We start from the raw sequence: 23,515 nt of genomic DNA, 5'->3' as shown, positions 1-23,515 counted from the left end.
GAAGGATTCACTTACATAAAATTCTCCTTCTTGGGACATTTTTCTCATATATTTCCAGATTCTTTCTGTTCTCACCTAGCCTTATTTGAATATATGTAGAACATTAAATATTTCCATTTATAACTTCTACAGCAAATCTGTAAGTATTTTTTAAATAAAGCTTTATATAGGGACAGAAAGCAGTTAATGACACAGCTTTATTTTTGGAGGGTTAGGTTGGCAAGAGGTGGGGTGTGGGGAAAAGTGCTCTCTGCAATGTCAGATGAATGAGCCACAGGAAATGATAGTTCATCTGGCAGCTCTGTGCTTGCCAGTGAGTCAGCAGGGAGTCCATCTCAGCTTCAGTCCTGGGTCACAGCTGAGAGACCTGCTCTCTGGGACTTGCCTACTTGATATGAGCCATTCACTTACCTGTCATGGAGGAGGAATATTCACAGAACTATTTTGTTGTTTTCATGCAGATATTTCCACATTTCCTTAGGAATCGTGGTTTGTTTTTTTTTTTGTTGTTGTTGTTGTTGTTGTTGTTGTTTTTTCCTGAGACCCAGTAGAAGGATCCAGTGACTTTCCACCTAGAGGGCGAAGTTTGGAATGGGTGCCACAGCAGAATCTACTTCTAAGGGCAACATTTTTTCATTTTATTTTATGCTTCAACTCTCTAGAGCCTTTGTAAGTGGTAAAACACTTTGGAAAAGCAAGACAGGGAAATGCTGCTTCTGGAGACGTAGGAGATAGAAAAAAAGCCATCTTGTCATAACAATTGAAAACATATGCATATGGCAAAAAAAAAAAAAAAGAGAGAGAGAGAGAGAACCAGCTGGGTGCAATGGCGCTTGCCTGTAATCTCAGCTACTCAGGAGGCTGAGACTGGAGGATCCCATGAGGCCAGTCTTGGAAGCTGAGTATGATCCCGTCTCAAAATAAAAAAATAAAATAAAAGGCTGTGGTTATAGTTCAGTAGTAGAGTGCGCCTGAGTTCAATCCCCCATACTACCCATCCCAATAAAAGAACCAAATTAGCATAGCTATTGAGTATGGATTGTAGAATAGTGGTATCTTTTTTTTTTTTTTAACTTCGTCTTCTAGGCATGATAAATAGGCACAAGTTGTAAAGAATGTGTAGAATAACTATTCATTTGTGGGGGTGGGTGTTAGAGTCTGTAAACAAGTCTGGATGGCGCCTGGCATTTTGCCAGAGGGAGTGGTTTGTGAAGTAACGCCAGCGAGCCATTAAGTGTGGAGATTCCTTATTGGTTGACTGCTGTATCTAGTTTACGTTAATTAAGATAAGCTGTGTGGAATGTATATATACCCCTCCTGTCCTACAATAAACGGCTCCCACTCCTGCTGTATCAATCTACACAAATTGCTCGTCACACACCCCCCCCCCCCCCGTTATTTTGCTGCAGCCGGATCACCTTAATATTTAAGATATCTTTTTCCCAAATCTTGTTCAGACTCTTAACATCAGCCTGGTTATATGTAGGTATAACTTTGCTCAGAATCTGCTATGTAGCCAGATGACTTCAAAAGCCACGCTTTTTGTCAGCCTTTTTTGTAAGGCATTTTAAAAATACCAATTTGCTGCTGGATTAACCATCCATTAAGAAAAATTTTACTAGAATAGTATTCTCTCCTTGCAAAACTAGATTTACAAAATTCACATATACTTGATTTTTATTTTAATCACAGAAATGTTGCACAGCATTCATGTGCACACACCTGTATATTTGATATTAAGTAGGTAAAACAGGCAGTACTTGGTTGAGTGATTGGATTACACAGAATTTGAAGTGGTTCTTTGTACTCACCTTAAAACTTCCTAGGTATATAGGACTGAGGATAAAGCTAAATGTTTTATGCTCAATATTGTAGCCGGAAGTGACAATTTTGGTTCCAGAAGAGATAGTATTGTTGCAAAATGGATCATTTACAGTTTCATAGAAATGCCCTTCCCATGGGCTCACAGGGTCCTAATTTATTTTTTAATAAGTAATAAGTTGACAACATTTAAAGATCTTTTAAATTTTTTACTGCAATTATTATACAATTTAATGTTCTGTTTTTAGAGCTAAATTGAAGTATTGATATACAGTAAACTATACATATTTAATGTACAATTTAACCACCTGTGAAACATCACTTCAATAAAGATGATGAATATATCTATGCCCCTCCTTCTGCCAAAGTCTTTTTGTGATGCTATGTTTTTGAAGTAAAAAATCTAGTCATTTATCTTCTCCACCTACCCTGGAGAAAAAAAAACCTAGACAGGGACCCAGCTGATCGGAGTCCTGTCCTGACTAGCTCCATGCAATTCACTGAGTCCCTTTATTTTCCCTTAGTTTTCTCATCTGAAAAACGAGGGGGTTGTACTTGATGGTCCCTAAGGCCCCTTATAGCTCTCAAGTCCAATAAAGCTAAGAGGACAGGCGTACTTAGGGTATTGGTTTGTGTCCAAATGGTTTTATGTAAAAATGTAGATGTCCCTAGTGGCCGGGTGTCAGCTGTGCTGCTTCGTCCCTCCCTGCTTTGCTTGATTGGTTGTCATGAAATCATTTCATTTCTTTCCCTTTCACCCTGATTCAAGGTCACTCATGGCATCGTGTCCATGTTGGTCTTAAGCTTCAGGAGCTAAGAGTTTAGGCAAAGGCTTGGTAATGTTGGGAACTCAGCAACACCTTAAGCCGAATGCCAGTGAAGGATGACAGTGTCTCAGCTCTCTGGATATTTTTGAGGCAGCTTGGGCATTTTAGACAACCTATGTCGGATATATTTCACGGCTGGGGGAAGGGGTGCAGATTGGAGTTTAATTAAAAGACTGATCCTAACTATGGCCGTCTCCTTGCCGGGTTAGGAGCCAGCATTTCTGTTTGTGTGTCTAGTGATTTCTGCTGTGATGATATACGTAGTTACCTCAAAACTTCTGGTCAGTTTGCCTAAAGTAGCAATATGCTCACCAGACACTTTAACCAAATCTGGCACACTGCCATCTTTTGCCTGTGTTTTTGGAAATACCTGATCCACCACCACCAGCATCCCTGATGGAAGGGGTGCCTTGGAAGGAGTTGGGGGTGAAAATAGATCTGATTACAAATGAGAAAGCAGTTTCATGAGAGTGTAGCAATCTTTCCAAATTTTTTGGAAATTTTTCCAAATTTTTTACCTGCTTCTGTTTTCCAGGTAGCTAAGTGGGATTTCTGAGGAGGGGGCTGCCCTGACTTCCTTGTGGCCCACCATGAGGTTCTTCCTGCTTTGTGTCTACATGCTGCTCCTGATGATTCATCAGTTGAGGGCCGTCAGCTTTCCTGAAGACAATGAGCCCCTCAATACTGTCGACTATCACTGTAAGTCATCCAGAGCAGCTCCTTTTCTAGAAAGGATTTTTTTTTTAATTTTCCAAGTATATCTATTTTCAGAGAGATTTTCGTGTCTTTAAAATGTTTTACATATTAATTTATCTATAATCATTTCCTGGTGTTTGGAGACAATGGGGCAGTTTGGGGTGCTTTTCTGCAGCAATCCATGTATATAGGTTGTTTATTTTCAGTAAAAAGAAAAAAGCCATTTACTGACATTCATCCTCTTTTATTCATTTATATTCAAGACCTTAAGAGAGGAATTTAGTTAAAACCCTTCTACAACTAGTATATACAGCTAATCAATGCTGTATATTGATTCTTCAGCTCCATAATCCTGACTGATGATTTAGCCCATTTTTACTTGCAGATTCAAGGCAATATCCGGTTTTTAGAGGACGCCCTTCAGGCAATGAATCGCAGCACAGGCTGGACTTTCAGCTGATGTTGAAAATTCGAGACACACTTTATATTGCTGGCAGGTAATTTTCCTCTCGTTGGTTTATTAGATTAAAATTCTTTTCTCTTGTGGTGCTTGCATTAATGTGTCTAGTTCATGAAAAACTAATATGTGATTGTGATCAAGAATTGCAAGTAGCCAAAAATATTCACCGAGAAGAGTCAGTGTTGTGTACCAGGAACAAAATACAGAGCTAAAGCCTTCAGCGTGCTATTTTATTATTGCCATCAAGAAATCACTCACCATTCTTTTTTCCTAAAGCAGCAGGGGGAAAAAAATCTCTCTTTATTCTTTTTTAACTTAGAATTATTCAAGCAAATATTAGAAATATGTCTATGCTAATATCAAGTAGCAGTTTGACCCATGCCTAGAGAGAAGAGCTTTCTTAGCTCCTTGACTATAATGATATGTAAAAGCATCTCACTAATGAAAAAGTACTCTTTGTTGACTTTGTTTGAGATATCGAAAATCCAGCTGATCTCCAAAACATAATAAAGGCAGATCTGTAAAAATAAAATAAGAAGCAGCTTAACATTTTTATACATTCACATGATATGACTTATTGCCTTGTTTCCATCAGGGATCAAGTTTATACAGTAAACTTAAATGAAATCCCCAAAACAGAAGTAATACCAAGCAAGGTGAGAAACTATGGCAAATTTATTTTCTTTCTCTCAGAATTTGAATAATGCCCCCCCTTCTTGCCAAAAATGATCTGTTAAAAATTGAACTTTTGATTTTGCTTGATTAATACAGAAACTGACATGGAGGTCAAGACAACAGGATAGAGAAAACTGTGCTATGAAAGGCAAACATAAAGTGAGTTAACAGGGCCTGCCCCACTCAGTCTTTTTGTGGGCTTTGTGATACCACAATGTCAGCATGTGAAATATCTAATATTAATTATTATCTTTTCTTAGGATGAATGCCACAATTTTATCAAAGTATTTGTTCCAAGAAATGATGAGATGGTTTTTGTTTGTGGTACCAACGCATTCAATCCTATGTGTAGATACTATAGGGTAAGTATATTTTATATGATGTGCTTCTTTTGATCACTGTTTTTTCCCTCACTGGTATGCTGTTAGAGTTGGATCCTTTCCGCTATAACTCAGTAATTTGTTTTATCGCTAATGCTAGAAAAGAATAAAAACAGAATTCTTCAAATAGAATTTCAATGCAAATAAAGCAATATTGCCTTAAACAGGTACATTGAACAGATGTGACACCAGCTATTTATTTTGCTTTTGTAGTTGAATACCTTAGAGTACGATGGAGAAGAAATTAGTGGCCTGGCACGATGCCCATTTGATGCCAGACAAACCAATGTTGCCCTCTTTGCTGGTAAGAACCTTTAGTGTAATGAATATAAATGATCCATGGTGCAGAAGGTGCAAAAGAATTTAAAGGAAGAAAAAAAGCTCATAGACACCTTGACACCAGCATTTCAAAGGCTGAAATCTATGAACAAAATTTTTTAAAAGAGGAAATTAAAAGCAAGGATATTGTGGTGCTCAGGTATTCTGAACACGTGGCTCTGTTGTCAACTAAGCCAGTGACCCTGAATAAGTTGCTTAGCTTTTGATATTTAGATCCCTAATCTATAAAATTAAGTAATGCCCTGGGCCAAACAGTTAGAGGTTGATTGTGAGCATCAGGTGCAGGTATGTCGTGTAGACAATGGTAACACAGGTGAAAGCACCACAGAAGGTACAGCATGCTATGTAGGCTGACACACTGCAGGATAATTATGGTTATTTTACCAAATTATAACTTCGGTTTCAGATGGGAAGCTGTATTCTGCCACAGTGGCTGACTTCTTGGCCAGTGATGCTGTGATTTATCGAAGCATGGGCGATGGATCTGCCCTTCGCACAATAAAATATGATTCCAAATGGATAAAAGGTACCTTTGAAGAGCAATAGCGTGGGGTTGCCGAGAATAGTGGGATAACTCATGTGGGAAGAGTAGCCAAGGCCATCACGAAGCTCAGTGCATGACTTTATATTGTTCATCTGGAATAAGGACACCTGCTTTGGTGAATGAGAGCCTCTGTGAGGATTGAGGAAACTAGTAGGCATGTCAGGAGGGTTAGTTCATCCAGGCCTTTATCCAAAGATGACCTCAAAGCAAAACAAAATGAGACCCATCTTCTCTTGATGTACTGATTTGTCTAACTCTAAATGCACATAATACTATGTGCTCACTCCTTTTTACCTGTCTTGGAAAGTTAATTGATTAGTCTATATCTGTAGTCGTTTTGTTCTTTAGATTTTAGAAGTTGAGTTGTTTTTTTTTTTTTTTTTATTCTCAATGTAAGAGATTTTTTTCCCCTAGTTAAATAGGTTAATGAATAAATCTGTTGAAACAAAGACCTTTGCTGAGGTTCAGTTCCCTGCAGGCCTTTTTACAGTCCATTAGCTGACTTTGAAGACGGTGGGTTCCCTGAAGCTTGAACACACCCATATTGGGACTCCTCTAAATCATGGCCTTGAATGTAACTATGCAACATCTGTCAGTCATACCTAGCAGTCGGGGTCATATGCTAATTAAATTATCCTTTAGGAACCAGTTCGTTTTCCATTTTTCTTTCAGAGCCACACTTTCTTCATGCCATAGAATACGGAAACTATGTCTATTTCTTCTTTCGAGAAATTGCTGTAGAACATAATAATCTAGGCAAGGCAAGTATATGTACTTGATTTGTATTGTGGACTTATACTGCATGGGATTGAGACAGCTTTGGTAATTATGGATGCTCTCTTAGCATGTTTTCCAGCACTCAGTTCAATGCATGTAAGGCCAAGTTCAGAGCTGGGTTGCTTATGGTGAGAATAATTGCTAGAAAACACCTGAACAATGGCCAGAGTGGGAACAGCAGTCTTGGGCCTTGAGATGTTTTCATTTCTTTTCTGTCACCATAGAGAATGTTCTACAGGTACCCTTGAGCTATGGAGGCTCCTTTTACTCTCTTGAAATCCATTCATAGTGGAGACTTTTTTCAGTGTCAAAAGGCAGTATAGAAAGTAGAGGCTCCTGTTCAATTTAAAATGTTTCAGTAAAAAAACACATGTGATCTTAAAGCATTGCAGTCCCTTCTATGCCACATTTCATTAACAGTATGAGAAGCAAAGTTAGAAAAGAGCAGGAATGATTTTCATTCAGCAGGCAGACAGATAGCTCAGGTCTGGGGAGCAATTTTGGCAGAATAAGAAATTGGTCCTTTTTACTTGCAGGTAAATCTAGTTTACATTCTTACCATACAGACCCCTAGAGAGAAGGCTACTAGATTCTTTTGAACCAGATATCTTTAGCATTTTCTGCCCCTCCCTGAAATAGCAGCATTTTGTTTCCATTCCTCTTCCATGTTCCTAACTCCCTTGCTTTGCTTTTGTCCCTGGGCAGGCTGTGTATTCCCGTGTGGCCCGCATATGTAAAAACGACATGGGTGGCTCCCAGCGGGTACTGGAGAAACACTGGACATCATTTCTGAAGGCACGGCTTAACTGTTCTGTCCCTGGAGATTCGTTTTTCTACTTTGATGTTCTGCAGTCTATTACAGACATAATACAAATCAATGGCATACCTACTGTGGTAGGGGTGTTTACCACTCAGCTCAACAGGTAAGAACAGATCCCTGGCACTTCAAACGATATTCTGAGCTTGTTTGTCAGAACCAAGCATGGGCCCGTTGTCACCAGGCTCTTCTTGATGGCTTTCTTTCTTTCTCTCTCTCTCTCTCTCTCTCTCTCTCTCTCTCTCTCTCTCTCTCTTAGCATTCCTGGTTCTGCAGTCTGTGCATTTAGCATGGATGACATTGAAAAAGTATTCAAAGGACGGTTCAAAGAACAGAAAACACCAGATTCTGTTTGGACAGCAGTCCCTGAAGATAAAGTTCCAAAACCAAGGTAAAGAAAAACGTTGAAAAGGATTTTTTGTCTTGAACAAAACCCTGTGGACATTGGTAGCCTCATCCATCCATCCTCAGAGAACAGCTGGGCCAACCTCCCATACCAGGGAGGGGTCCTATGCAATTCTCTGACAAAGTCAGTAAACATGACCCTGTAACCTACCACCCCAAGAATGTGAATGTGAAGAACCCATTGAATTCAGGGTAATAGATTGCTTCTCTGGTTTTGCTGACTCTCTTTGCTTTCTTGACCTCTTCTTTCAAAATGTGCACTTACTCCTCTATATAGTTGGGGCGGGGTGGTGATAAATGAATACTGTTTTCCTTTCAGGCCTGGCTGTTGTGCAAAACATGGCCTTGCCGAAGCTTACAAAACCTCCATCGATTTCCCGGATGAAACCTTGTCCTTCATCAAATCCCACCCCCTGATGGACTCTGCTGTTCCACCTATTGCTGATGAGCCCTGGTTCACAAAGACGCGGGTCAGGTGAGATTGCATGGGCAACAGGGACCCGTTGGCATATTGCCTGCTCTCTTGCTGTTGGCATCCAGCTCTGACTTCCCCACCTTCTCTGACAGGTACAGATTGACGGCCATCGCCGTGGACCATTCTGCAGGGCCCCACCAGAACTACACAGTCATCTTTGTTGGCTCTGAAGCCGGTGTAGTACTTAAAGTTTTGGCAAAGACCAATCCTTTCTCTTTGAATGACAGCGTATTACTGGAAGAGATTGAAGCTTACAACCATGCAAAGTACGTATATTTTACGAGAACGCTCTTCAGCACTATCCAAAAATTTCCTGAATATTTCAGCTAGTCATTTCCTTTCAGCTCTCTGAATTAGTGGTGGTTTGGCATATTAGTGATTTTTTTTTCTCTCACTGAAATAAGTCCTGGACTTCTTTAGTTATTTTTGGTGTTGTTGTTGTTTGTTTGTTTGTTTTTTGTTCCTTAGGTCACTAGGGCAAGGAAAATGAACAGTTGATAAGTTTAAAAATAATTCAGCCCTGTTTTTCACCTGTGGAAAATGAGAACATTTTAGCAGTACCCCTCTTACCTTGTAGATATATTTCAGGATGCTACATGTGGCAGACAGTTGGTTGCAAGCACACACATGCACAGAATATATTTATAGTTTTGCATTTTATTCCAACCAGTAAAATATAAGAGATTATTTGGAAAATTAAAACAAACATAACATGAAGCAAAGGAGACTTAGGAGAGATCCAGAAACATGTTGCATGGAAAGATTTAAATTCATGAATCATTATCCTTTGAATTCCTTAGGGTCCAACATGTCCTTCCCGTGTGCAATTCCCTTTGACCATCCTAACAGGAAAGCAATCTTTATAAACCCATGTCCAGCCTGAAACTTAACCATCCATGCAAAGACATAGCAGATGAATCACATAAATTATTAATTCCCAAACTGTGTCCTTGCCTGGTTTGTTACCAAGACTATTCCTTAGGATTTCCCCAGTTCTCTGGAATTGCAAAACCATACCACATCTGCCTTGTATAGTTTTGTGTAGTTTTTGATTGACTAAACCTATGACTTCAACATGTATCCCATAAAATAGGTGCAATGCTGAAAACGAAGAAGACAAAAAGGTCATCTCATTACAGCTGGATAAAGACCACCACGCATTGTATGTGGCATTCTCCAGCTGCGTTATCCGCATCCCCCTGAGCCGCTGCGAGCGGTATGGATCATGTAAAAAGTAAGATCATGTTTCTTTAGGTACACAGGGGTTTATAGTCTCAAAACCTTGGATGATGAGAAAATTCACGCCACATTCTGTTTGGTTTCATACAGATCTTGCATTGCATCTCGTGACCCATACTGTGGCTGGTTAAGCCAGGGAGCCTGTGGGAGAGTGACCCCAGAGATGCTGTAAGTACACTCTGCCATATTAACTATGAACTGTCTCCTCCAGGTCTCTAAAGTTGGAAATCTTAGAAAACTTAACTGTTACACTACTTTTCTCTTTTTTTTTGCTCTCTTGTTTGTTTGTTTGTTGTTGTTGTTATTGTTTTGCTCTTTCTTTTTTTTTTTTTTTTTTTTTGATATGGGAGAAGGATAAAAGAAAACCTGAAATGTAAGAGGGTTGGGAAATTGTAGACATAGTAATATTTATGGAAAAGGGAAGCAGAAAAAAAAATACACTTCTATTCTGTTACACGTTCTCCTAAAATTTTAACAGAAATAGCCATTTTAGCAAGCTGTGTTGAAATGTGGATTGGTTGTCTCTGCCCGTTCTTACTAATCAGTCTGTGTTCTTGGTTCTGCTCTGGATGTCACTTGTGTTCCTATGAAGGCCGCTAACTGAAGACTTCTTTGCTTTCCATAACCACAGCGTTGGAGGATATGAACAAGACACAGAATATGGCAACACGGCCCATCTAGGGGATTGCCATGGTAAGACGGACTCTTCCATTCCCTCCTGCCTCTTCTTTTGACATTTGCACGTGAACATTATTTTACAATCAGCCTTTTAATGACTTGGGACACATACCACCTAGCATTTAACTTGAACTTCGCAAAAGCTGAGCCGTTTGGTCATGGGGATTCATTAGAAAAGAATCTTACTTTTTTTTTTTTAATTTTTATTTTTCTTCACCATTTACAATTTTGTAGAAAATCTAGAGAAGAGTAGTCTAACCAGTAGGTTAATCTTTTAGTTTGTAGTCTTTTCTTTTGACTTTTTTAGTTAATTGGAATTCATAAATTTTTGCTTTCTTTTGGTTACTTTTTACTGATTACTTGTTCCTTTAATTCTTTTAGAAATTTTGCCTACTTCAACTACACCAGATTACAAAATATTTGGCGGTCCAACATCTGGTTAGTTTTTTTTCATTTTTTTGAATTAACAACCTTTTCTTTCCTTCAGTTCAGCATTTTCAGCCCCTTCTCCCCTCCTTTTGCGCAGTTTGGCAGCCCTTCATTTTTCTGCTTTGACTCATAATCCCACTGACGGCACCAGAAGACTGTTTCTCACTCAGCACTTCCCCCTGTGTAGCATGTTAACAGTCATCATTGACAAGGCACACCCCTTAAGAAAAGTCAAGTGGGTTGACATGAACTGCATTCCAGCTGCACGCACGCCCACCCGAGCTTCCTTCTTTCTCACCTTTGCATCATGAATGTTCCCTGTGGCCATCTGTGTTGAATGGATGGCAGGATCTCATAATTTTCCCCTTCTCACCTTCCCTAAGACCTAGTAAACAAATACACATTTCCCTCCAAAAAAAATGTGTATTTATGAGTTTTAAAGTCCTTTTTTGAATGTTTTGTGGGAATCCTGGGATCTCTGAATGTCATGGAGTCAGTGCTGTGAAAAAAGGCTTCTGCTGGGTTTTGATGTACTACAATGTCCATGGGCTCTCCACATCCTCTGTCTATATCTGTTGAAGAGCCTCAGTTTGTAGGACTATGGCACCATTCTTAGTTGGGGTCTCTGTTTTAGCCTGAAAGCATTGGCCTACATTTGGAGGAAATCTACTTGGTAGAAATCAATAACAGGCCTGCTAAAAGGTTAAGTTATTCTCAGTTCTATTGCTTCTTCTGGGACACACTGTGATTTCATTTCTCAGGAGGGAGAAAAGGATAGCAGATCTTATGTATCAGCACACCCTTATTCTGTTTGTAAATACCATTTATTTTTGTGTGAGTTGATGCTAACTCTTTGGAAGAAATTCCCCAGGCATTTTGGAGAACATGGTACTTTACTGTAGACAGGAGGCCCTGAGTGCAGTTGAGAAGTCTACAGATAGACAGGAGGCCAGTGAAAAAGCAGAACAATCTCTCAGGCAGGGCTGGTTTATCAGGTCCAAAATCAAGTGTTTACTCGGACTTAACCATTTATTTTATGATGAAATTACATTGTAGCTTCCCCAGCAAAGGAAATAAAGTTTCCAACCATCTAGGAAAGTACTGTTTAAAATACACACACACACACACAGAGAGAGAGAGAGAGAGAGAGAGAGAGAGAGAGAGAGAATATGATGTTGTCACACAAGAGAATGAGAAAATGGCAAATAATCTGCACTGGGATTTCTATTAGCTTTTCCATGGGCAGCATTAATACCACACAGACTTCAGTAGGAATGGCTTAATGTCTTTTGAAATCTGTCTTTACTGTTAAATTTGAGGTTCTATTCGTCCCTTGAAAGAAAGGGATTTGGTGTAGTTTCCTCAGGTGTGTTTGTACAAAATCTTAGAACAAGCTTTCTCATTACATTAACTTAAAGTTTACTTAAAAATGCAACAGACCAATCAGAAAAGCCTTCTGATATTACCCATGTTAATGAACATCTGTTTGCCACCACAGACATGGAGGTATCTTCATCTTCTATTATCACAGTGGCAAGTATCCCAGAAATTACACCCAAAGTGATTGATACCTGGAGACCTAAACTGACGAGCTCCCGGAAATTTGTAGTTCAAGATGACCCAAACACTTCTGATTTTACTGATCCTTTATCGGGTATCCCAAAGGGTAAGGCCGCATCAGGGAACTCATCTCTAACTGTGCAGAAACCTGATTCCAAACATCTCCAAGAAGGGTGCCCTTCTAAGGTGGATCCAAGTGGAGCTGCTCTTACTGCCCCTCCAGTTCCACTGGCCACAGGGACTCTGGCATTCTGTGGTTATATCTGAGTGCATTTGTGCAGAGATGAAAGGGGCGGAAAGCTGTTGAAGACATGGCTCGTGAAACAGCCACTCAGACAATCTAATCTGTGTTGATTTCTGTCTGGGGAAGCTGAGAGGCTGTTGAATAACAGAAAATTTCGAGGGTTGCCCTTGCAACATCAAAAAACAAAACTCACTAATTGCAAATATCCTCATATCAGATGTTTTGTCTAGGAGCCTTTACCAGCCTCTCGTTTAGCTTCAATCTAAAGTGCAATATGAAAAGGATATGTGAGGTGACAAGTTGCTTGAATGCCACAAGCAATAAAGCATAACAGAGCACTTGTCCGTAACTATCACTTTCAGTCCATAACAGCAACAGTTATAAAATAGCTGTCTATTGCCTTTGCTTATTAGATATATTACTCCAGAAAAAAAAAATCTATTCCTTAGTGCTTACTAAACCATGGTATCAGGTTTCCAATCGGTTTTTATGCACTGTTTTGTCGATTATGATTTACTTCTGTTGATTTTGGTTTTATATATTTTCATTGTGAACAATTTTATAATCATTCTTCTCTCTGCTTTGTTTTCTTTAGTAACATCATTTCTTTTTGCTTTTCTTTCTTTGTCTCTCACTATGCCACTGAATTCCATAACCCTGAACATAACTCCAAACAACTAATGTTCAAAGGCCTTAATACTAACCTAAAACAACACAATCTTCAAAATCCCTCTTACTTACTTATTCTGGGACAACTGTGTGTATAGCGTGTAACAGACTTGGATACCTCTTAAACTAACATTTCTTTGATTGACTGTTAGATGTCTGTGGTTGCATTACAAATTACAATAATTAAAAACTATTTCAATCTTCTTCTAGGTCTAATTTAAATATTTCTCAAATACCTCCAAATAATTTAATGATATTACTTAACCAATGCATAATATATTTCCTTACACTGTCTGGATTTCTTATATAGCAGGTTATTCAAGAGTGCTTCACCCAAGATAGAATGAAAAAAAAAAAAGCAAACATATAAGTATATTTAGCTATATGTAGCTAACAATGACCAAGTAGATGCTTTAAGTTTGTGACCAATTTATGTGTTTTTATCCAGTTTATTTAACATAATTGTATAACCATAATTATTTTAACATAATATATCTTCATGCTAACTCATACATTTCCCTAATCACAGCAGCTGCCTTTAATCCTGACTTATGAATTAGGAGAAAATCATGAGACAAAATATTTTATGGGATTAAAATTAGCTGTTTAGAAAATACATAACTTGTAACTCTATTTTTAAGGCAGAAATTGTTAACATTTCTAACAACTATTTAAGAAGAGGGATTGGAGGGGGAAAGAACAGAAAAATATAGATTAATGGGAGATTAGAGTTATTCTGGTATCTGCAGCAATCATATGTGGTTCTGGGGCTCCTATTGTGATTAAAGAAAAATATATAACATATGTGGAATTTTAGGGTCTAACTGACCCTCCAAGCTAAGCACATGGACAGTGTCAAAGGTAGTGTTATCTCAGTGGAAGCCATTTGCTGTTTAATATTGTTGTTAAAAGCACTTCATTCAAACCTGTCCTGTGTGTCTGTTGCAGGTGTGCGATGGGAAGTCCAATCTGGAGAGTCCAACCAGATGGTCCATATGAACGTCCTCATCACCTGTGTCTTTGCTGCTTTTGTTTTGGGGGCGTTCATTGCAGGGGTAGCAGTATACTGCTATCGTGATATGTTTGTCCGGAAGAACAGAAAGATCCATAAAGACGCAGAATCCGCCCAGTCATGCACAGATTCCAGTGGAAGTTTTGCAAAACTGAATGGTCTCTTTGACAGCCCCGTCAAGGAATACCAACAGAATATTGATTCTCCTAAACTCTATAGTAACCTGTTGACCAGTCGAAAAGAGCTGCCACCCAGTGGAGATACAAAATCCATGGTGATTGACCATCGAGGCCAACCTCCAGAGCTGGCCGCTCTCCCCACACCAGAGTCTACTCCTGTGCTTCACCAGAAGACCCTGCAGGCCATGAAGGGCCATTCAGACAAGGCCCATGGCCATGCAGCTTCAAGGAAAGAAACCCCCCAGTTTTTTCCTTCTAGTCCTCCCCCCCACTCCCCACTAAGTCATGGGCATATCCCCAGTGCCATTGTTCTTCCCAATGCTACCCATGACTACAATACATCTTTCTCAAACTCCAATGCTCATAAAGCTGAAAAGAAGCTTCAAAGTATTGATCACCCTCTTACAAAGTCATCAGGTAAGAGGGATCACCGGCGTTCTGTGGATTCCAGAAATACCCTCAATGATCTCCTGAAACATCTTAATGACCCAAACAGTAACCCCAAAGCCATCATGGGAGACATCCAAATGGCCCACCAGACACTAATGCTGGATCCTGTGGGACCTATGTCTGAGGTCCCACCCAAGGTCCCCAACCGGGAGGCATCACTCTATTCACCTCCTTCAACACTCCCCAGGAATAGTCCAACCAAGCGAGTGGACGTCCCCACCACTCCTGGGGTCCCAATGACTTCTCTGGAAAGACAAAGGGGTTATCACAAAAATTCTTCCCAGAGGCACTCTATATCTGCTATGCCTAAAAACTTAAACTCACCAAATGGTGTTTTGTTATCTAGACAGCCTACCATGAACCGTGGAGGATACATGCCCACCCCCACGGGGGCGAAGGTGGACTACATTCAGGGGACACCCGTGAGTGTTCATCTGCAGCCTTCCCTTTCCAGACAGAGCAGCTACACCAGTAATGGTACCCTTCCCAGGACGGGACTAAAGAGGACACCGTCCTTAAAACCTGATGTGCCACCAAAGCCTTCCTTTGTTCCTCAAACCACATCTGTCAGACCACTGAATAAATACACTTACTAGGCATCAAGTGTGCTATTCCTGTGTGGCTTTATCCTGTCCGTGTTGTTGAGAGGATGATATTGTAAGGGTACCTTAGGACAAGAGACTTGCTTGTATTTTAAAAGAACCAAGTGGCCAAAGAGACTGTCACTTTGGCAACATCAGAACTTGCCACGTGTAGCGGCGGCAGCGAGGCTTCTGTGTATTGGCCTGAAAAACAAAGGAAGGTGCTGGTCATTCCATTTCTTTTATTGGAAGCTAAAGCGATGTGTAGCTCCCAAGGGCTACCTTACCAGTATCAAGAGCTGATACAGTACTCAGAAGAATCTGTGAACAAATACTTGAAAATCGGTTCAATTTAGACTGCCCTTGTGTGTGGTCTTCCCATTAAATGTGAACATTTTAATATGTATGCATTCACCTTGCCTCTTGCACAAATGTCAAAAAAAAAAAAAAAAAAAGATGGTAATGTCTCAAAGAAACAAACTCGTAGGTTACCAAGCAGTTTGCTAAAAATTCAGTCTTTGACCCAAACTGTAGCATTTTTTTCATGTGTGGCATTTTTTTTCATGCCACCAACAAACTGTGTTGCAAGTATGTGTGTGCATGTGTGTATGTGTGTGTGTGTGTGAGAGAGAGAGAGAAAGTTCTGCACCCACTAGGATGTGTTTAGGTGCCCATTGTGTCTTTTTGTGCTATGGAGTTGTTTACATTGAGCATGACTGAATGAGACACCAACTTCTTCCTACAGCCCATTGGGTTCAGCTTGAGGAAGGAACACAATCGAGGCTCCTTTGGCTGTCAAAATGATGAACTTAATTTATGTGGTACCCAATGCCAGAATGTAAGAGTTCCAAGTAATTTTGTGCTGCTATTCATTAAAACTTCTATTCCAGTCTTGCCACCTTAAGAAGCTAGAGATATTATGAGGTATCCTTGATTTATCCACCAGTATTCGGTAGTAAAATTTGCCCGTCCACTGTGAATCAAAGCCTGAGTCACGCTATTTAACCGCGGACACACCATGAAGAGTTTATTTTGATTGTGTTTGGTTGTTTCCCATATATTAATTTTTTCCTCCTTGACCTCCTCCCAGCCCCCAAGGCAAAAGAAAAATACAAAAATAAAAGACAAAAGAAAGGCATATGAGGACATTGTAATTGGCTTAGCAGGAAGGGTCATATGACCCACCCGTGGTGCAATCATGTTGTCTATGTTGTGTTATGTGAGAATTTTCTCCTAAGTCATGCAGGTAATGACAATATACTGTAAATACCACATGTGAGTTTACCTGAATCTGTGCATTTTGTGCCTTATTCATGAGAATGATAGAAGTACTAAAATATGTCAAGTGTTTTCAATATAGCACATCATTTACTGAGTGCCAGTTGTAAATGTTTTCCAACCAGCACCTGAAAAGACTTTTCAAAAACCATAAAAGCAACCTAGAACAATTAATTGTTAAACAATCCATCTGAATAGCAGCATTACCTCCTTTGCCATGATAAACATTCCACTCCTGCTTTCCTAAGGATGAGACGGTGATAATGTGAAGTCAAATGAGGTTTCCCGGGGAATGTGACACCTGCGGAAACCATCTAGAGTCATTTGTGCATAGTTTGGCAGAAACCACTTACAGTTGATGATGTGCAACCCCAATGACTATTTCAGTTAATATGCTGCACACCACCCAATTGTTCATTGAACCTAATCTAGAAAGGAACGCGGCAGAGGAAGGCTCCTGACCTAGTCAGACAAATAAGTTCAACTGATTTCGTGTGATCATGCTGATGTTACTTGGGGGAGGATGGGATGCAGACGACCAGATCATTTTTATACAGAATGTAGAATACTGATGCAGTTATTCTTTTCCTTTGAGAACATAGTTTTTTATAAAGAACATGATTTCCTGTGATCTCTGGAAGCTCAAAAGCTAAAATGTCTGTTCTTGAAACACTTCTGCTTTGCAACTAAAATATTACAGATTAATAATAAATTAAACCAACCAATGATAAACACTACTCAGTCCACCAACAACAAACGTGTTTGAATTTACCTTACCAATATTAATCCCAGCGTGGTAACTCTGTGTGACCCCAGATAACATTTTGTAACATTGTGCTGCCTTGTAGTTTGTAATGTGAGTTCTATCAGTATTTATGTTGGAATTTCTAACATTGAATCTAGTCTCTATCCTGTTAATTTAATTTTTAAATGCTTTATCCATTTGTGCAAAGGTAAACACAGATTGTATCTTTTTTAATGGTACGGCATAAAAAAAGTAACCCTAAAGTGAAGTGGCTCTATACTGTTTTATAGAGTACTTTAACATGTATAGATATCTTGTAAACTTGTATTGTGGATGTGTAAATAATATGTACTTTGGGTTTTTAACACCGCATGTAAAGTCAAAATAAAATATACAAATCATTATATCCTGCCTCTTGATATTGAAGAGGTTTATAATGTATCATATTTTCTAAGTCAGTGGACAGCAGTGAGTTTCTTTTAAAATCTACCAAAATATTCCTATCTGGAATGTTTGCTCTCTGATCACAACTGCACTGCTGTGCTCTCCTTGGAAGGCTGATATTGAAGGCCAGCACCTCTGAAAAATGAGAGAGAGAGAGAGAGAAAGAGAGAGAGAGAGAGAGAGAATTCAGAGAACCAGATGAAATATGGCACAGCATCAGTCATCAAATGCTGTAGGTACACACTCAAGTGGCTCACAATGCTCATATATCTGGTTCAACAGACATTCTTAAAATTCATGATTTGTATCCCTATGTGAAATTTTAAGAGTAATTTTTGTTCAAAGTTATAACTAACAAATTGGGCTTTGGGGTATATGGAATTTCTCCATTTCATTGTTGTAGTGGAGTGGAATATATTAGAAGATACATTCCCTAAATATTGACATGGAAGGTAAAAATATGAGTCCGTGATTCCTCCCTCAGCAGGTGATGGCTGGTGGCTGCCACTGCCCTTGTGGATGTTGAGAGTGGGAACTATTTCTGAGATGTGATAGGATGGTTGCAGCGATTCCTGCCCTCTTGGTTCTTCTCTCTGCTTCTTCTGGCCAAAACCCAGCTACACTTCTAAGACCATGTTTTCCCAAGGAGCCCAGCAGCTTCTTGCAAAAAGGAAACATTGCCATATTCCTGTCTTGGGTCTTGCTCTCTCTCCCAGAGCCATCTAATTAGCAGTGTGGCATTTTTGGGTCACTGCAGTGGCACAAGGTCCTTTTTCATTGTTGTGGTGGCATGCCATACCCGAGACAGATGATGATGAGTTTGCAAGAATCCTTTTGTGAGAGAAAAAGATTGGTGGAAGGCCTGTTTGCTGCTTTTCATAGCTACAAGCACTACAGCAGGGTGTGCAGCCAGGCAGTGTGGGGGCCAAAGCATCCAAACCCCACCCATGACCTGAAGGAAGTCTCTGACTTGTGAGCCCACTGTGGTGCTGAAGACAGAGGGCAGAAATGTCCCCACCATGTGCAAAATTAATTTATAACTCTAAAGAGTTTGGATGAATGGATGAAGGAAGAGAGAATTCAAGAGAATGTATCTTCAACCTGTTTCTTTCTGGTCTCTTTTAGCAATGTGTTATCTTCCTTTACATTGCCCATTGCTATTAAAATGGTATTTATTATTACCTACAGCTATTATACCAGTTTTTCTGGGTTCAGTTTATTTCTTCCTTCTAAGAAGTACATCTTTCCTCTTTTTATAAAAGTTCTCATCTTTTTTTTAAAAATCCCTTGATAGTTTAATAAAGGCTACAGACTGAAAGATGATTTTCATTTTTTCTTTATAGGAAATTTATAGTCCCCTAAAACCACATCTCTGAATCCTCATGATAAATGCTCAGAGAAGTAGGATGAGAGAACTTGGAGCTTTTCATGGGAAACACATGACAAAACTGGAAAATAAAGGCACAAATAAAATTAATTAACCAGAACAGGACTCTCATGCTCTAGTTCCAGAAATCCCATTAGCTGGGTATATAGGTTCCTCTAGAAAGTGGCACCTTTGAAGCCAGGTGGAGCACTTGAAGTGCTGATAAGGCTAAGAAGAAAAGTTGTCTCTCATGCCACACGCGACATCATGGCCTAGATGCTGGCCTGGCACCAGGAGGTCTCACCCTTCTGACATCTGAGAGAGGCCAACTTTCTCTCACCTTCTCCCTACTCCTCCCCCTTATCCTTGTCAGACTAGGGGAAAAGAACAAGGATCCAAAACAGCCCTCTGGAGATGTGGCTCATTGGTAGAACACTTGCCTGGCATGCATGGTTCCATCCTGGGCACTGCATAAAAATAAAAATAAAAATAATGAATAAGACAGCACCCTCAGTTCAGGTTTGGGGAGCTGGAGTTGAATTCTGACTGCACTCATCAAGGGACTAAGGCACTCCATCTCTTGGAATTTGAATTCACTCATTTTTTAAAAAAGATGGTTCGGCATCCATTTCTCTGACAGTTCTATGGTCTCTGTCAACTCTGTAATTCTATTACTTATTTTATGAATGCTATGTTTAAATATTGCTCATTCAGTTGCTCAGTGTGTAGGCTATTTATGGACATGTGAGGCCTGTTCCCTGTTAGATGTGCGATATATGTGAGATTAGCAATAAAGTAAGGCATGATAAACAATGCACTTTAAGCTATTTAGCTTGGATCTATATTTGATGTTTACTCTTTTTGCATATATAACATGTTAAACACTTAAATCCCTGCCAGTGTTGCATTCTTTATCAAATAGATGTGATACCATAAACAGAGAGGAATGGACTTATAATAAAATCCATCTAATTCTTGGGGGATGTAAGAAAAAGGATGAAGGGGGAGGTGAGTGATGTCGTGAACATTCAGACCATGAATCAACTAGAATTCACATTTAAAGGAAAACAGCGTATTTCTAGCCCTTGTCTTTTGATATAATTCTTTTTAAAATTAGGTATTGATTACAGACTGATAAATCTCTAGAACATTCACTTGAGTGTATCTTAGACTCTTATACTGGGTTTCGGTGAAGGAAAGTATAAAAAAATAGCATGCTTTATATATGCACTACTACTTACGAATGCTCTTCATTTTATGAGAAGGTCCTGATCAGTGTTGCTGTAATCAGTGCTGCTTCAAGCCAGGTAGAGAAGGGATGAGAGAGAAGTTTTGTCAGTATCCAATAGCCCTGTCCATTGGAACTCTTTGTACTTTGATGGGAATGTCCTATATCTGTTCCATACAATATGGTAGCCTAGCATATGGCTACTGAGCACCTCAAGTAGGGCTAGCACCTATGAGGCACTATATTAAATGGCACCTGCACAGAGAGCAACCACTGCAACTGGCACAACAGTTATGGGATATTTAAATCTGATTAAAAAATCAAATTAAAACACCTTGTATATGTTTATGTGTCTACCCTTGGACCTCACAAAGATTTGGCCTTGCATTTTATCACTCAGTCAATCACAGTCAAGTTTGTGGTGTGTTTCCTTATTTGGAAACTAGATAGGCACATTCATTGGCCCCCAAGAGAGCATCAGCATTTGGCTTGTTTTCTTTTTCCTGAAAAGAAACCAAGAAAACCCAGAATTTCTTGGTTTCTCTTAGGTTTTCCCAGTGCTTTTGAGTTAATCCCCAATAAGCATTTTTTTTTTTCTAAAGGAATGCAATTTGTCAGGTAAAGAAATTAAGGTCAATGGTTCTGAGACAACTGTGCATATAATATAAAAATAAATGACAATCAATTCACAAACCAGGCCTAATTCACATATTCTCACACTCATGCCTGGTGTGCCAACTCCCTGAAGGGGATGAAAAGGGAGTATCTGTGTTCAACCAGAAAAAAAATGACCTCTCTCCAATACTTCATGCATAATGAGGAAGAATAAAGAAGGTAAAATAACTGTAGAATTCACAGGTATGTGTGAAGACTCCAATGAAAAATGAAATCCTGAGTAAAATCAGGGGCAAGCTGAGCCATTCTACTATACAATTCAGAACAATTGTTTGAAAAAAGAATCCATGCTTTGAGTTAGCCCCGCTATCTAGGCTGAAAGCAACCAAAGAGGATGAATTCAGAGATGTTACAGGAACTAACTTGATGTGTCCAAATTGTACCATCTAAGGTTCTGGGCATCCTGCCAGATTGACATCTGTAGACTGTCAGAGAATCTCTGGAGAGAATTCACTTATTTCTTATTTTGTAATCTTTTCATATTGAGCTGGGGTTGCATATTGGGATTTAAACATGGTTGTTTAAACACTGCTCCCTAGGTAGAGGGAGGCATAGGAGTCACACTTGATCTTCAGGAAAATGTTTTCTGATCATTTGAGGCTGGCTAGCTTTCTGTGAGGCAGAAGCATGCACACAGAAAAGACCTGTTAAAGAAACAAATTTGATGTCAGACTTTGAATCTTATCCTCAGTCAGTTGGCAGGGCCTGGCCAGACATTTGTACCCCTTAGTGCTAATAAGCATGTATTGAAGAAGCATACACACTTTCCTGGCATTTGAAAATCAAGTTCCTGAATAAAAGGTTTATAACACTCTTTAACCATTCTCAAAGGAGCATTCCACTGGCTTTGGGGACAGCTTCAGAAAGTACAAAAAGGAAAGGTAAGCCTTGAAATACGCGAATTTGAAAATCTTGAGTGGTAGTGAACATTCAATAAATTAGTTCAATGATGTCTGGGACTGAGAGACAGAGCTATTCACTGGTTCAACAATCTGAATTTTTGTTGTTCAGTAGGTACCTAGGTGATTCATAAAGACCCAAACAAAATTCCCTCTGACTTGACAATAGCCTCTTCAAGGCTATGGATAATCTCATCAGATTCCCAGGATTTAGAAACTATTTTTTCCCACCACATAAGGAACCCACCTCCGCCAAGTTGGAAATGATTGAACTCATGATATTTGGTAATTTACTTAAGATATATCATAAGTGAATGGAAATAGCAAAATACTAAAACAGGAATGTGGCAAAATTCAAATGATTTATGTGTGTATATACATACACACAAGTGTAAAAGACTGGAAAGAAACATACAAAGATAATAAAAACTGGCTATTCTCATTAAAACTGACATATCAGTTTGAAATAGGCTTCATTCAAGCATATTTCTGAAAACTCTTTATAAGTTTTTACTCTGTTTGAATTTAGAACGAAAAAGAGAAATCCTGGAAACAGCCCCTGACTTTTTGTTGTTGTTGTTGTTGTTAACTGGGTCTCAAGAAAAGATGTTCCCTGTTCATCACTAAAAAGAAACTCCTGAATGGTTTGATTTAGCCACAAGGGAGATGCCAATGACTATGATCAACCTTAACGTCCTTTGGTTTCTAAAGTGTCTAGACAAAGTTTTTCTTTCTTAATAAAAGATGTTGGAACTCTGAAATAGGAAAATTGTGAAGCTACCATAAGGCAGAAAAGACATTTTGTCGGGAAAACCCAGGAGTGTGGTGGTAGCTGGGCTGGGTGTGAGCAGAAGACTGGGAGTCCAGAGGAAAGGCAGGATAAGAAGCTGCTGGACTCTTCTTCTATCTGTCCCAGAGGACAATGACTCAGAAAGCTGGACAGCCTCTTTTTCTCCTTTGTCTTCTCTCTTTCACATTCAAGAACACAGAAAGAAAGGCAGAGGGTAAATAAAAGAACAGGCAGCTTTGAGGACAATGAGATGATTTTGATAATGACAACTTGCAAAAATACAAAATAATTAGGAAAGTCAAATCCTCTCCTGTGTGACAGCACCCAGTTGAGGATGTCAGGGAACCACACCCCTTTACAAAATTCCCTGCCACTCCTCCCACACTTTTAAAACATTGAATTTTCTCGATTTAACAAGTCCTCCCTTGGAAGAAGTGACTGTGCTCCTCCTGCTATTAAGGGAATCTATAATGCACTTTACGTGACTAAGGAGATTTTCATCTGAACCAGTATAGCTGGTCACAGTGGAACTGGCGTTTCAAGGCCTAGCTACACGTCCTGTTCTTTGTTGGAGCTTCTGCAGTTCCATCGCACCTTGTAAGTGTCAATTACCAAGGCGATTCTATAGGAAGATCTTGCTCCCTGAAAGTGAGCCTATGATATAAAAGGGATAAACACACTACACAGAACAGAGGGTGTACCTCAATAGTAGTGCAGCTCCACATGCTCAAGTCCCTGGATTCCGTCCCCAGCAACACACACACACACACACACACACACACACACACACACACATACACACACACAAAGCCTTTATAGAGAAAATACCTCCC

General features: G+C 39.5%; 1 protein-coding gene across 1 annotated transcript; it reads left to right on the top strand.

The window, feature by feature from the left end:
• The first annotated feature begins 3,189 nt into the window (after positions 1 to 3,189).
• Positions 3,190 to 17,684, top strand: SEMA6D (semaphorin 6D). The gene is made up of 18 exons (XM_081292688.1): positions 3,190 to 3,347; positions 3,730 to 3,841; positions 4,400 to 4,460; positions 4,576 to 4,638; positions 4,740 to 4,841; positions 5,073 to 5,163; positions 5,605 to 5,724; positions 6,415 to 6,503; positions 7,225 to 7,442; positions 7,596 to 7,727; positions 8,061 to 8,216; positions 8,309 to 8,482; positions 9,310 to 9,450; positions 9,546 to 9,623; positions 10,048 to 10,148; positions 10,515 to 10,571; positions 12,061 to 12,228; positions 13,984 to 17,684. Exons 1-18 carry the CDS (start codon positions 3,239 to 3,241, stop codon positions 15,270 to 15,272), a joined length of 3,261 nt encoding a protein of 1,086 aa, XP_081148814.1. The 5' UTR covers positions 3,190 to 3,238; the 3' UTR covers positions 15,273 to 17,684.
• Positions 17,685 to 23,515: the final 5,831 nt, after the last annotated feature.

The sequence above is a fragment of the Spermophilus citellus genome (assembly GCF_964194105.1).
Source record: "Spermophilus citellus genome assembly, chromosome: 4".
Lineage (NCBI taxonomy): Eukaryota > Metazoa > Chordata > Mammalia > Rodentia > Sciuridae > Spermophilus > Spermophilus citellus.
Note: the sequence above shows the minus strand (reverse complement) of the source record. Positions and strands in the feature narration are given on the sequence as shown.